The sequence below is a fragment of the Nicotiana tabacum genome, chromosome 1 (genome assembly GCF_000715075.1).
Source record: "Nicotiana tabacum cultivar K326 chromosome 1, ASM71507v2, whole genome shotgun sequence".
NCBI classification, from domain to species: domain Eukaryota; kingdom Viridiplantae; phylum Streptophyta; class Magnoliopsida; order Solanales; family Solanaceae; genus Nicotiana; species Nicotiana tabacum.
Genome location: NC_134080.1, coordinates 31666081 through 31681005, shown reverse-complemented (window position 1 = coordinate 31681005; position 14925 = coordinate 31666081). Strand labels below are relative to the sequence as shown.

Sequence of the window (14925 nt, the reverse complement as noted above, 5' to 3'; positions counted from 1 at the left end):
GGCTTAGGACCACCGTGGGCCGGTTCCACACATTGGAACCGTGAAGTCCGGGATCGTTTGGCCCGGGACCGCCTCAACTCGGCCTGCCTAAAGCCCATGCCCGTTTGGCTCGGCCCGTTGGCCCGGACCCGGACCACAATACAGCCTTAACTAAGAGTTTGTTTGGATTAGCTGATTGTAAATAGCTGATAAGTCTGAATGCTAAAAAATATTTTTAAGTGTTGGAAACTAATTTTTTAAATAAATATTTATGTGTTTGGATAGACGTGTTGAAACTGATAATAAGCAGTTGATGTGTTTGGTAGAAAAAAGCTGATAAGTAATTCTTTTATTAAAATGACTAAAATATCCTTAAGAACTTTACAAAAGATTATAAATTAAAAAGTTTTTTTAGCAAAGTAAAAGATGAACAACGAATATAGAATGAAAAGAGTGTTAGAAAATTTATTTTGGAAAAAATATTTTGTGAATTAGAAAATATTATTAAGGATAAACTCGTAAAAGCCTTGGTCAAACTAAAAGTGCTTATAAGCTAAAAAAATCATAAGTTTGGGGTAACCAACTTATGACTTATGATTAATTTTAGCTTATAAGCCACACTTTGAGTATTTACCAAGCACGTAGATAAGTCAAAAAGTATTTATAAGCCAATCTGACCAGCTTAATCAAACACCAATTCCGAAATAAGGTGTTCCTTCCGTGCCTCATTGACATTCAACACTCGAATATGAAAGATATTCACGGAGTTGATGGAGATATGGCATGAAAGTAGTAACTAGTAAGCATGTGCTTTCAGTTTTCACCACCTAAATGCTCCATAAAAGTAACACTCTTTTGATCGTCATAAATATAGAGTAATAATCTCAGAAGGCAATAGGAAAAGATCGTTATTAACCGTCATTGTTAAACTTAATTCATTTTCTGCACCATAAAAAAGCAGTACTCTTGTTGTTTCAATTTAAATAAGGTAGTTTGACTAGGTATGAAATTTAAGAGAAAATGAAACTTTTGAAACTTGTGGTCTTAAAAGCTTAAGGATAAAAACTTTGTAAGAAACTTATCAAAAATTATAAAATGCTCTCTCATGTAAAATGAGTGATTATAAAAAGTATGTCATCTAAATTGAAACGGCAGAAGTATATTTGAATGGTACCAACTACCAAGATTCATCAACTAAAATGCTCTCTTATGTAAGAAACTTATCAGAACATCATCAACACTGGAGGCAATTGCAATTCATTTCTTCCACTACTTAATTCTATATTTGTTAAATTTTACATCAGTAAATAAATTTTAGTGGCAAAAGATTCTTGTTCGGGTTACAAATTCACAGCATCAACGGTGACATTTTGACGCACAAAACCGATCACAACTAAGGACATCAGTTGTGAATTCTATAGAATTTACATCACATTTGCTCAATCAAAAAATCTACACAAGACAAAATCTGTCGTAATACCAAGCAATTTAATCCAATCGCCTAAACTAATTCTCAAGGGCCTGCCGAATACTGTGGCGGGAAATAAACTTTTAATCATTCCAAAAGGGCAAAGACGCAGCAAATGAAGCAAGCGAAAAACCAAGCAACCAGAAAGCTTACCCTGGCACTAACAGTACAGGCTAAATTTCGTGTAGTCCGTAGTCCATGAGACTATACTAAACTTGAAGGAAGCAATATTCGAGTCGAGTAGAGTTGAACATCCAAAGAGATAAATCAATCTTCTTTCTAATTGCAAAGGAAGCTTCAGGCAGTCTGAATGTCTACATGCCATCGGAAATCCAAGCGTCTTTTGGTCCTTCTTTCCATGTTCCCCATCTCAATCTTACCTTCGAACATTGGGCAGTGCACTTTGTTATGAAGTCACTGGCATCATTAGAGCGAAGCCCACGGGGAATAAACAATGCCATGTCACATAAACTAGTGCAAATATTCACTATATGGGAAATGAATTTTAATGTCACATCAACATTATGCATCATCAAATATGCAGTAATCTCTTTCAACCCCTTGGGATATGTCCTCACTTCTAATTCTAAATCACCAACAGAAAAGTTCCACTGAAACGCTGCCCACACTTAAGGTGCTACAGTGATAGCTTTAACATTAGGAAATTCAACAAACAGCATTTCAAAGCAAAATGTTATCTGTCCTAATAGTTCTGTCCGATTTTTTGCACCCAACACTAAATTGTTAGCGGTTCTACCAAATTGAAATGAGCAAAGCAGGTTGCCAAGGTCGGGTGACTCAAGATGCAGGGTATCCAAGTTGTGAAACTCTTGCACTTTGAAGCTGCATGCTCCCTGGAGAGTGAGGTGTAGATAAGACAGGGATGGGGTATCAATAACAAGCATCTTTGGCTTCACACAACGAAGATTGAGTTGGACAAGTTTGGGTGCAACTATAGTCACAGAACGTGGGCCATTTGACACTGTCCAATGACAATGTTTGAGGTGCTCGAGATGAATCTTAGGTTCTTTAAGTCCTTCGACCCCAATCAGATACAGAACTTGCAAATATGGGAAGCACTGGTTCACCTTGTTTAGGTTTTCATCATCCAACGTAATAAATTCCAGTGTCGAAGTTGTAAGCTTGGGCATCAGAAGCAAACCATCCACTGACAGCCAAGAATTCTTTCTCTAGTTCAAGAAGATGATGGCCTGCATACACGAGAAAACACTTCAGTATTCCTGGCATTCACTCATATATGTCTACTTCTGATCGACAAAATATCACCAGATCGCTCAATGTAAATGACAAAGGCAAGAATGGTACTTCCAGAAACTGAGACAAAAAGAACAGCACATCACTATCATGGGAGTAAACAATGAGTTCCCTTTAAGAAGGGTGGAACACCATATTATGGACATTCCCCATCGTTGGATACAGAGGAAGGCCATTTTTTATTCATTTAGTGGATATTAGGGCTAGGATTAGGCTATAACATGGAATGCACTGGATAGAAAAAATTTCAAAATTGTAATAAAGTTAAAATTCCCTTTTCCCTTCAAAGTTCCTTCCTCCTTTTTTCTTGGATATTCATTCTCTTGCTTTCCTAGAGATTGAAGAAAAACCAAAGTGAAGACTGGTCCCTTTCTCCTGCCTATTATCAAACAGTGCCACATAAAATGGGATAGAGTAATATATTTAGAAACAATTTAACTTTAAACTTCTCATTTTACCCCTAATGAGATAATTTATAACCACAGAAAGATCAATGGCTTATTTTAGACGACAAGATTCAAAAATAGTCTTTTCTTTCTTAAATTTCATACCTAATCAAACAATGCCACATAAATTGGAACACAGAGTAATATATTTTGTGGGCGGGGAGTTCAATTGTATACAGAGAACTCTTTGCTCTTCCGGAAACAACCATTCTAGACTAACATGTTAGCTGACAACAGGTTGCATCTATATTTACTCACACAGGAACAAACCAATTTTATTGGAATTTCTTGGTCTTGGAAGAATTTAAGAATGCAACTAAATTAGAGTGAACATAAGTGCAGAGGCAACTGGAATATCATATTAAGAACTCCTTTATTCATTTTGCAGAATTAAAGTTATTTATAGACTCCCTCTATTTCAATTTATGTGACACTTTTGCTTTTCGAGATTCAAGCTTCTTAATTTTGACTGTATATTTAGATATAGAATTTTTAAGTTTTTCTAAATAATATTTCATATTCGGGAACTATTGAGATGTTGTATTAATTATATGTAATCTTGGCTTAGCTGTTAGTTTGAGTAGTCAGTTCATTGAGTTAGTGTTAGTTACATTAATTGAGTTAGTATTAGACATAGTAGAAGTCTCACGTGTGTTGTATATATGTATTTATTTGACAGTTAATACATGTTAATACATCTCAGTTAGTTCATGTCTCACACATAGCAGATTCTCTCACTCTTCTCTCTCTTCGAGAACCTTCTAGGGTTCTACCATTGGAGCCCAAGCTCGAGCTCTGCTCATCCTTCACTTATCCGTGTTTACATGGTATCAGAGCCTAGTAGTCACCTCACTATTGTCCTCGATTTCTCTCTCAATTGAGTTCTAAAACTGAAATCATGGTCTCAAGTTTTGCCCCAATTTTCTCGATCTATCATTTTCTTCTCCTTTTCGTTTCATTTTTCAACGAATTGACACTACTTCTCATGGCTATCCTTGATCCAAACAATGAACGAGTTGAATCGAGTAACTCAACTCCCGTCGCCGGCGTCGACTCCGAAATTAATTTGAGCTGCCCTTTCTACATGCACCTATCGGATAATCCTGGTGCGATGTAGTGACAGCTCCGTTCAACGGCATCGGATATAGATCCCGGAGGAGAAGTGTTCTTAGAGCTCTTTCTGTCAAAAATAAAATAGGTTTTATCACTGGAGAGTACAAACGCCCAGACCTAGATTCCCCACATTTTCGTTAGTGGGAGAGGTGTGATGATATGGTAACCTCATGGATCCTGAATTCTCTGTGCAAAGATATTGCTGATAGTGTCGAATATGCTAGTAATGCTTTTGAGTTGCGGAGAGAGTTAGAGGATAGGTACGACTAGACCAACGACACCAAATTGTATCAAATCCAAAAAAAAAAAATGAACGATTTAACTCAATGAGTCCTTGATATTACTGGATACTACACAAAAATGAAAAAACTTTGGGAGGAATTGAACATGATAAATGCCAAGTCGTAGTGTAGTTGCCAATGCACCTGTGGGGCTAAGGAGAATGTGCACAAAGCTGAGCAAGACAAAAGACTTATCCAATTTCTCATAGGATTGAATGAGGTATACACCACGGTACACGACAGTATACTCATGATGAATCCCTTACCTTCTATGGCACAGGCTTTTTCTTTGCTCATTCAGGAGGAAAAGCAAAGAGAAGTGAAACCACACAATCAGCTCGTGATGAAGTCTGTTTCTTTGAAGGCTAATGTCCCTGCACACAATAGTTTAAACAGGGCACCTATGCACAACAACTTCAGAACCAATTACTCTCCAAATAGCTTTTCCTCCACTAACAGACCTCGTCCTTTTTGTGATCACTACAAGCGTGCTGTTCATACCAAAGACAAATGCTTCAAACTCCACGGTTATCCACTGGACTTCAATCACAATCCCAAGTACAATAAAGGTAAAAGAACTGTGGCTAATGTACACAGTACTCCAATTGATGCATTCCCTGTGAATGGTGAGGAAATACAGTCCCGAAGCAACAACTCCAATGTAAGTCTCACTAGAGAACAATATGGGCAACTGGTGACTTTACTCCAGCACTTTCAGGCTAGCTCTGCTGGAGATAACTCGGATAACAACATCACTGGTGGAGCTGTGAATTTTGCAGATGTTATTGCCTGTTCTGTATCTGTTCTCTCTGTTGATTTTGGATTACTGTCATGTAAATGCTTTAAGTCAAGGGCTGACATTTGGATTCTGGATTCCGAGGCTTCTAATCATATGACTTTCAACAAATCCTTGCTCACTCACATTAAAACCCTAGTGTATCATATGTTAATTACTTTACCAAACGGCTATAGAGTCAAAGTCACAGAAATTGGAACAGTTACTCCTGCATCATACATTACTCTGCATAGAGTTCTTTATGTTCCATCCTTCAAATACAATCTTATTTCAATACATTCTTTAGCTTCTCAATTTAAAGGTTTGGTTACCTTTTTTGACTTCCTATGTCTACTGCAGGCCCCTTCAATGAAGAGGCCTCTGGAGATTGGTAAGGTAGGATGGCTTATACCTCCTATGTTCAAGCTGTTTGAAGAATTTCTGCTCCACTTCACCTGCCTCCTTACCTTTTTCAGATTCTGCTTTGTCTAAAACCTCTAATGTAAATAGCTTGCACTGTCAACATTCTGATTCTAAAACCTCTGATGTAAATAGCTTGCACTGTCAACATTCTGATTCACTTGTAAATGTTTCCACTTGCAATTCACAATCACTTGTAAATATCTCCATTGGTAATAAAACTTAGTGCTTTCCATCATATTATCTCTTGTCTGATATGAATCAAGCTGACTTATTGTGGCATTACAGATTGGGACATGTACCCTTTGTAAAGATGAGGGAAATATCCTCTATTCCTGTCCAATTCTCAACCAAACAACTTTTCCTCTGCTCCATTTGTCCCATGACTAGGCAACCTAGACTTGCATTTTCCCACAGAATCAGCACCACAACCTCTGTCTTTGAACTACTTCATGTAGACCTTTGGGGACCTTACCATGTTGCCACCCATGACAACTATAAATATTTTCTCACCTTAGTGGATGACCGTAGTAAGGCCACCTGGACCCAGCTCTTAAGCAATAAAAGCAATACATTGCAAGTCATCAAAGGGTTCATATCCTTGGTTGAAACTCACTTCAAAACAAATGTAAAGTACCTCAGATCAGACAATGGTTCAGAATTTGTAAATATAGAAGCCTCATCCTTTTTTCAGTCAAAGGGATTATTCATCAAAGAACATGCCCCTACACTCCTCAACAAAATGGGGTAGTAGAAAGAAAACATATGTACCTTTTGGAAACTGCCAGGGCACTCCTTTTTCAGTCCAAGTTACCCTTGCAGTATTGGGGTGAGTGTGTATTGGTTGCAACTCATATTATAAACCGACTCTCCATTACTTATGAGCACATCTTCCCCTTTGCTATCTTACCTGATTCCTCCTCTCATTTTCCCTCAGTGCTTGAGTCTGTTCCTCTTACAGTGGATGTGTCACTTACTAAGGCACATTCTAATCCTCATGCACCTGAACCATCAACAGGTACTGATGATATCTCCACTATAGTCTCACCTGTAGACAGTTCAGTTGTACACTCTCCCAGTCACTCCTCACAATTGCAATCCCATGTTATTCCTTCACCAGTTCAGTTGTACACTCTCCCAGTCACTCCTCACAATTGCAATCCCATGTTATTCCTTCACCACCTCTAACTCAACCAATCAGGTACCTAGAAGGTCCACTAGAGAGCATCACTTACCTGTGCATTTGAAAGATTATGTCTGTTCCATGCCTAACTTACACCCTGATACACATTCTACATCTGAACATCATCATGTTTCCTTCAACTCTTTAGTTCCGAATAGTCAGCACCTTGCGCAGAGTATTTGTCATGACAGTGAGCCAAACTCTTATGAGGAAGCAGCTTTGGACCATGCTTGGCAAGCAGCCATGACACTAGAGTTTGAAGCACTCCATGCCAATCACACTTGGGACTTAGTTCCTTTGCCTATAGGGAAGAAGCCAATAGGCCGTCGATGGGTGTATAAAATCAAAACAAAGCTGATGGTAGTATTGAGAGATTCAAGGCCAGGTTGGTGGTAAAAGGGTATACCCAACAGGCTGATGTTGATTATACCGAGACTTTTTCACCAGTTGTGAAAATGACCACTATCAGGGCACTCATAGCAACTGCAGTAAATAAATATTGGGGAATTTTTCAACTTGATGTAAATAATGCCTTCCTTCATGGGAATCTCCATGATGAAGTGTACATGGATTTGCCTCCTGGCTTATTGGTTGATGCACCTGAACTGGTGTGCAAGCTGAATAAATCATTATATGGCTTGAAACAGGCCAAGCGACAGTGGTATGCTAAACTAGCTGAGGCTCTATGCTCCAAAGGATATGTTCACTCCCTTAACGACTATTCTCTGTTGTACAAGAAGACTGACTCTTCCATCATCTATGTTGCTGTTTATGTAGATGATGTAATCATTATTGGGAACAATTCAAAGGAGATCACATTGTTGAAAAACTTTCTGCATGCTCAATTTAGAATCAAGGACTTGGGAAGACTGCACTATTTCCTAGGTTTGGAGGTTCTCTACAGGGAAGATGGTGCCATAATCTCCGAAAGGAAGTTTGCACTTGATCTACCAAAGGAGTACGAGTGCCTCCATTGTAGTACTTTCAGTTGACCATTGGATCCTAGTGTCAAACTCAAAGCTAAGGAAGGTGTGCCCCTAACAGATCCCTCTATCTACAAGACCCTAATAGGCAAACTGAACTTCCTCACAAATACAAAACTGGATATTGCATACAGTGTGCAACACCTTAGTCAATTCATGCAAGATCCTAGGGAACCTCACTTGAAGGCTGCTTATCATTTGCTTAGATATTTGAAGACTGATCCTACCCTTGGGATCTTCATGTCTGCCAATTCTGATTGTATTGTCAGAGGGTATTATGACTCTGACTGGGCAGCTTGTCCAAACTCTAGAAGTCTTGGTGATAGTCCAATCAGCTGGAAGTCCAAGAAACAAGCCACCATATCCCTATCCTTTGCTGAAGCAGAGTATAGAGCCCTAAGAACTTGCTTGGTTGTGCAGATTATTTGATGAGCTGACAGTTCCTTTTCCTAAGTTGTCCCAGTATTTTGTGAAAGCCAATATGCCCTACACATAGCTAGAAATCTAGTTTTTTTCACGAACGAACCAAACACATTGAAGTCCATTGTCACTTTGTAAGAGACAAACTGCAGGAAGGCCTGGTGTCTCTTCATCATGTTGGGACTGATTGCCAGTTAGTTGATGTCTTAACCAAGGCCCTTACTGGAGTCAAGCATGCAGCAGTTATGAGAAAGTTGGCAGCGACAACCTCACTTCCAACTTGAAGGGGGTATTGAGATATTGTATTAATTACATGTAAGCTTGGCTTATCTGTTAGTTTGAGTAGTCAATTCATTGAGTTAGTGTTAGTTACATTAATTGAGTTAGTATTAGACATAGTAGAAGTCTCACGTGTGTTGTATATATGTATTCATTTGACAGTTAATACATCTCAGTTAGTTCATTTCTCACAAAAACAAAATCTTTCACTCTTCTCTCTCATCGAGAACCTTCTAGGGTTCCACCATTGGAGCCCAAGCTCGAGCTCTGCTCATCCTTCACTTCTCCGTGTTTACTGGAACTATATAAAGAGTACTACTATAAGTCAAAATAATTAATAATTCAAAATATTTAAAGGCATATGAAAAAATTGCCTCTAGAAATCCCATCACCTGTCACATAAATGGGAACGGAGAGAGTATTATATATGTAAATGGTTATGTGTTCTTATGCAGATAAGTTTGTTGAGAGAGGAACTCACAATGGGAAGAGATAAGAGCAAGGACATTTGATGGTCGCCAACAAGATTGAACCCAAAAGTCCGATATGGAAAGAGCTCTCAACTTTTCGTTAACCTTAGGCAACCAGTGGGCAACAAAATTAACATCCGTCAAGTGCGAATCATTCACATATCCTAACGGTGTCGTATGCACCGTTTCGAAAGGTTTCTCGACCCCAATGGAAATGGCCTCCACAATGCTCAATTCAGAAATCAGTTTATTGAAGATTCGCTTGAAGGGTGTAATGGAATCCCGTATGTCAGGAGATCGGGACTTGGTGTAACGATCGAAGGAGCAATTGAGATTGATGGATCGGGCATCGCGAGAGAGTGCGTTGAGGGTTTTCGAGGCGACTCGGCAACGAGCTAGGTCTGTTGAGTCAGCTAGTCGGCTGAGGATTTCGAGGATTAACAGTGGAGGTATGTTATCCATATCCATGGCAGAGGAGTGGTAATTACAACAGATGTCACTGCTATGTCTAATATTCAGCCTCTCCGTGGCCAAAACCGAAAAACGCATAATTTTGATGTTAAAATAGTTTTTTTTTATTTTTAAAAGTAATTTCAAGGAGTTTGTGTTTGATAGTTAATTTTTTTAATATTTGGTAAATAGATTGGTTTTACCAATCTTTACAAAATAGTGCATTTGTATCTAAAATTACAAAGAGAAGAAGGTATTAAAGTTTCACTTGCATCGGCGTAGAGTAAGGGTAAGGGTAAGGTCTGCGTACACACTATCGTCTTAAATTCAGTTAGTAAATACACTAAATATGATCTTGTTGTTGTAATTAGAGTATGTTTGGTTGCTTGAATTGGAGAATTAATCTCCTAATTAAATTTAGTATAACTAAATACTACCTTGTTTGGTTGCTCGAATAACAAGAATTAATCTCCTCATTATATTTTTTTTTGGTAACATTGTAAATTACCATTAATCAATCAACACAGTTATAAACTAACGAACACCTCCTCACAATAACCTGCGAGAATGACCTTAACATATCTGAACTACACAGCTATTGCCTGCAAAAAGCCTCTACATTTTCTTGCTTTCCTGGAGTTCCCACTTACTTCTTGCCTATCTATTACTTCTTTTTTAATCTATACTACTATAGCTTCAGTATTTACATTTGTTCCTCTAAAATTTTTCCAATTCCTACCTTTCCAAGTGTGGTAGATGACTGCTTCCAGCATAGCTCCAAATACCTATTTTTTTAATTGCTTCCATTTCTCCTTCTTTATACTCTTTAGAACCAGGGCTACATCACCTCCAGCTAATTCAATACCAGCCCAGTGCATTATTGTTGATCTCACTTCCTTAGACCAACTACATTCCATAAACAAGTATTGGACAATCTCATTAACCTGATCATTGCACGTGCAACAATTGGTGTCATTGACTGGGATGTGCAACTGTTGTAATCTCTCCCTTGTTAGCATCCTGTTTTGATAGGCCAACCAGGTGATAAATCTGTGTTTAGGCTGAGCAATTGCATTCCAAATAAAGTCTGTAGTATCTAGTTTCCTATGATCTTTAATAATGGCTAGGTAACTCTTTGTAATTGAGTATTGTCCAGAGTGGCTTAATATGTACTGATCTTACCAGTTTTGCATTTCCTGCTTCAAGTGATTTAACTTTCTCCAATAGCAGTTGCTGTCCCGAGGAGCTGTGTGATTCTAAAAGCTTGAATCTGCTTTTATATATAATACATGCACCCATTTCACCCATAAGCTGTCCTTTTTCACAATAAGCTGCCAAATCAACTTCCCAACTAGGGCCTTATTCCACTTCTTACACTTTTTGATGTTCAAACCTCCACAGCTTTTTGATAAACAGACTTTATCCTAAGCTACTAGTGATATTTTCCTCTTCTCCTATGTACCTCCCCATAGAAAATCTTTGCAAACTCTATCCACTTCTTTTACTACACTCTGTGGGAGAATGAAAATTGATCCCGAGAAGCTGTGAATAGAAAATATAATAGAGTTGATCACTTGAAGTCTGCCAGCATATGAAAGCTTCTTAGAGTAGCCAAATTTGACTCTGCAAGTAATTTTGGCAATCAACTGATGGCATTCTAATTTACTCCACTTTTAGGTGATAAAAGAAGTCTAAAGTATCTAATAGGAAATGATCCTTCACTGAAGCCTGTAATATTCAACAGCTCTTGTTTTTCCTCCTCAGTTATCCTTGCCATGAACAAACTAGATTTGTCCATGTTAGCAACTAGTCCTAAGACCTTGCTAAAGTGTGTTAAAGCCTCAACCACTCTTTTCACAGACCCCACCTCACCCTTGCAGAATACTATTAAATCATCCGCAAATATCAAGTACGTGAGTTTCAACTTCTTACACATTAGATGCATTTTAAAGTCAGTCAGACTTCCCATTCTTTTAAACACCTTTGACAAGTACTCCATTATAAGAATAAATAATAGTGGTGACAAAAGGTCACCCTATCTTAGACCCCTTCTACCTTCAAAGTAGCCATGGCTCTCCCCATTCACATTTACAGAGAACTTAGTGATTGACACACAGTTCATTATCAACATGATGAACTTTGTTGGGGAAGCCTAGTCCACGAAGTACCTCTATCAGGAAATCCCAAGTGACCATGTCATATGCTTTCCTCAAATCAATTGTTATCAAGCATCTAGGTGTAGTTTTCCTATTGTAGTTGATGGATTTTAATAAGCAGCGGAAGCAATCCCAGTAACAAATCACATGTAATCTAGACAACTAGCATAAACGGGATTTCACGGGTTACCTCTTGAAGCGTGAACAAAGCTCCTTTATCATGTGAGCTTTCAATTCTACAGTAACTCAATGAATTCTCCACCACCCGCACGATCACGGTCTCCGAACGTTCCACAGTTTTCTACTGTGTTACCCAAATAATACCCGAAAATAGCAATTTCGTGTGGGCGAAATTTTCTAAGGAAAATGGGCTGAAATTCGGCCACCATGTGCTCACTCCTCTAGGTGGAAAACCTTATGTATTTATAGCACAAGTTTTAAGGGTTAAAACTCTTTTCCAAAACCTGTTGGGTTTTCTTTTCCCCCAGAAAAAGGATTCCTTTATTTCCTATTATTTAGGTACAGTTGGGACCACATAATTTAATTAACAAGGTTTTCAATTATGGAATTAATTTGTAATTTTCTAAATTAATATCCACCATAATTAATTACGAATTATTCCACTAAAAATTCGTAATTGCACTCCTTATTCAATTTCAAAATTCATCTATTAAATCTTATTTAACTCCCCATGTTAAGATTCAGATACTAATCAATTAAATTAAATTACTGACGATTTAATTTATTGATTATTTCCTTTAGACTTTCGCTTAACTTATTTCATGTGTCGGATACAAAATCCACCGGCCAGGTTTACACATGAAAACTTATAAGCTTTCATAAAGGTGTATTATCAATCTCTAAACCGAGACATGGATTCCATCAACTAACTATTATTTCGCCAATGTACATTATTATTATTCAATTTACTAGGCATATTGACCCACGAAAGAATCTCGCCTTTTAATAAATCAAAATAATAATAATGTACACAACTAATAATAATTATATCAAGATTAAGAGTATAAGTACATTTAATGGCTAGAGAGTTTATTTTATTAAGTCAGTATAAAATACTTATCTCTACTTGGTCCGTTCAATACATACAAAATATACTAGCATAAGAAGTTGGAATTAAACCATTCCCATAATCAATATAAATTATATTTAATCTTGTGCTACAATCATTCCTGATGGTTTGTCCAATTCCATCATTAGATTGTGAACTCAAACTTTATACTTATAAGAACCGATGATTTAATCTTCCATGTATAAGCTAAACTATATACATCAAATCATCCACTATATAAGCAAATGACACAGACTAATATATGATCTATTCAAAACTTTATTAAAACTGAATAAACAATTGTTTCATAATAAATACTATATCTAAACCAAACCCATGGTTAATAGTATATATCCCAACAATCTCTCACTTAGACTTTTAACCATGTCAATTATTAGAATATACTATATCCAAATGCATGGTTAATAGTACATGCCCCAACAATCTCCCACTTAGACTTATAACCATGCATCTACAACTTTCTCAGGCATTCTTTTACGTGACTATTAAAAGTCTTCACCAAATAAGGTTTTGTTAAAGAATCTTGCCAAGTTATATCTGATGCAATATTTGTCCAGTAGTGCTTTGTCGTAACTATCTAGTTTGGTATTAAACTCTTCAGGGATCCTGTTACCGAAACTATCCCAAAAGTGTACACCGAACTATGATTTTCTTTAGCATTCTCCCACTACGACGAAGTACTACTAATATTACCTTCATTACCTTACGTTATTGAAATATTAGTGACTTCTTACTATAGTGTTCAATGTTCAAACATCACCCACATTCGATAAAAGCATATCATGTCTATTAACGTTCTCCCACTACTTACATGCAATGCAACGTCAATTACGACGTATAGGTTTTGATGTTCTTGAACATCTAGTTATTTCTTTGCCCAGTTCCTGTAAGAACAGTTTACTTCTATGTCACGATTCCCGGTCGTGATGACACCTATCGTGAAACAAGGCTAGCCGACACAAACCCCCAAACCAATTAACAGTTATAATAATTCATAATTTAAGTCATTAGTAAGTGATAAATCCCAAGATAGAGTGAAATAGAACAAATGCAGAAAACAAACACAGCCTGACATCGGGGTGTCACCAGTCATGGGCATCTAAACATCCGACTAAGAGTATGAAAAAGGGCTACACAGTCTATTACAGAGCTAGTACAAAGGAAAGTAAAGATAGGAGGGAGAAGCACTAGGCTGCGAACGCCGAGCATCTACCTAGTGAACTCCGAACAGCCTGCTGGAAGCAATCAGCCCTCGCTAGCGTGACCCGAGACTCCTAGATATGCACACAGGGTGAAGGGAGTAATGTGAGTACGCCAATTCAGTGAGTAAAAAAGTAAAGGCAGCTGAGTGATAAAAAACACGTAAAATACAGCAAAATGCTACAATGAGGCAGTATAAAACCAATACAATGCAATAAAAGAGTGAAAGCTCGTAAAAACACCTTAGTTCAGTGAAAACCTCTTTAAAACATCTTTTAGCAGTTTAAACGAGTGAATGAAAAGCAGTGAGAAAAGATAGACACATAAAATCAGCCCCTCGAGCAAAATACCAACAGAATCAGCCCCTCGGGCTATCTCACAATCACTCGTATCAGCCCCTCGGGCAATAACATGGAACAGCATCAGCCTCTCAGGCTATATAACATCTCACACTGGGTACCCGCACTCACTGAGGGTGTACAGACTCCGGGAGGGCCCCCTTACGCCCAAGCGCAATATCAAGCCATCGCGTGGCATAATCAAGTAGACTTTCGGCCTCATATCAAGCTACCTTGTGGCGTAATAACTCAGGCCCTCAGCCTCAAAATCGTGAATCGGTACAATACCGCTACCGCGCGCAGCCCGATACCATAATATCCTCACAATACAGGCCCTCGGCCTCACTCAATCAGAAATCTCTCAAAGCCACTCGGGCACAGTAAAATATAATGCTCAGCCCAAAATATCATTTAAGATGTCAAAATAGAGTAAATATGGCTGAGTTGGAAAAATAGTAGAATATACCATGACTGAGTACAAATATGAAGTCAAAACAGTGAGGAATAGTAGTAAAAATCCCCTAAGGGTCCAAAACAGTTGGCACGAGGCCCAAATATGGCATTCAGCCCAAAGCATCATGATAACAAATAGTTTTCAA

At 37.9% G+C, this 14925-nt stretch overlaps 1 protein-coding gene across 1 annotated transcript; it reads right to left on the bottom strand.

Moving 5' to 3' along the window:
* Positions 1 to 1986: 1986 nt before the first annotated feature.
* On the bottom strand, positions 1987 to 9686 carry LOC107788607 (F-box/LRR-repeat protein At4g29420). The gene is given in 3 exon segments (XM_075249509.1): positions 1987 to 2637; positions 6940 to 6962; positions 9104 to 9686. Coding segments are annotated over 3 exon segments (1122 nt in total). The 5' UTR covers positions 9642 to 9686; the 3' UTR covers positions 1987 to 2076.
* Positions 9687 to 14925: the final 5239 nt, after the last annotated feature.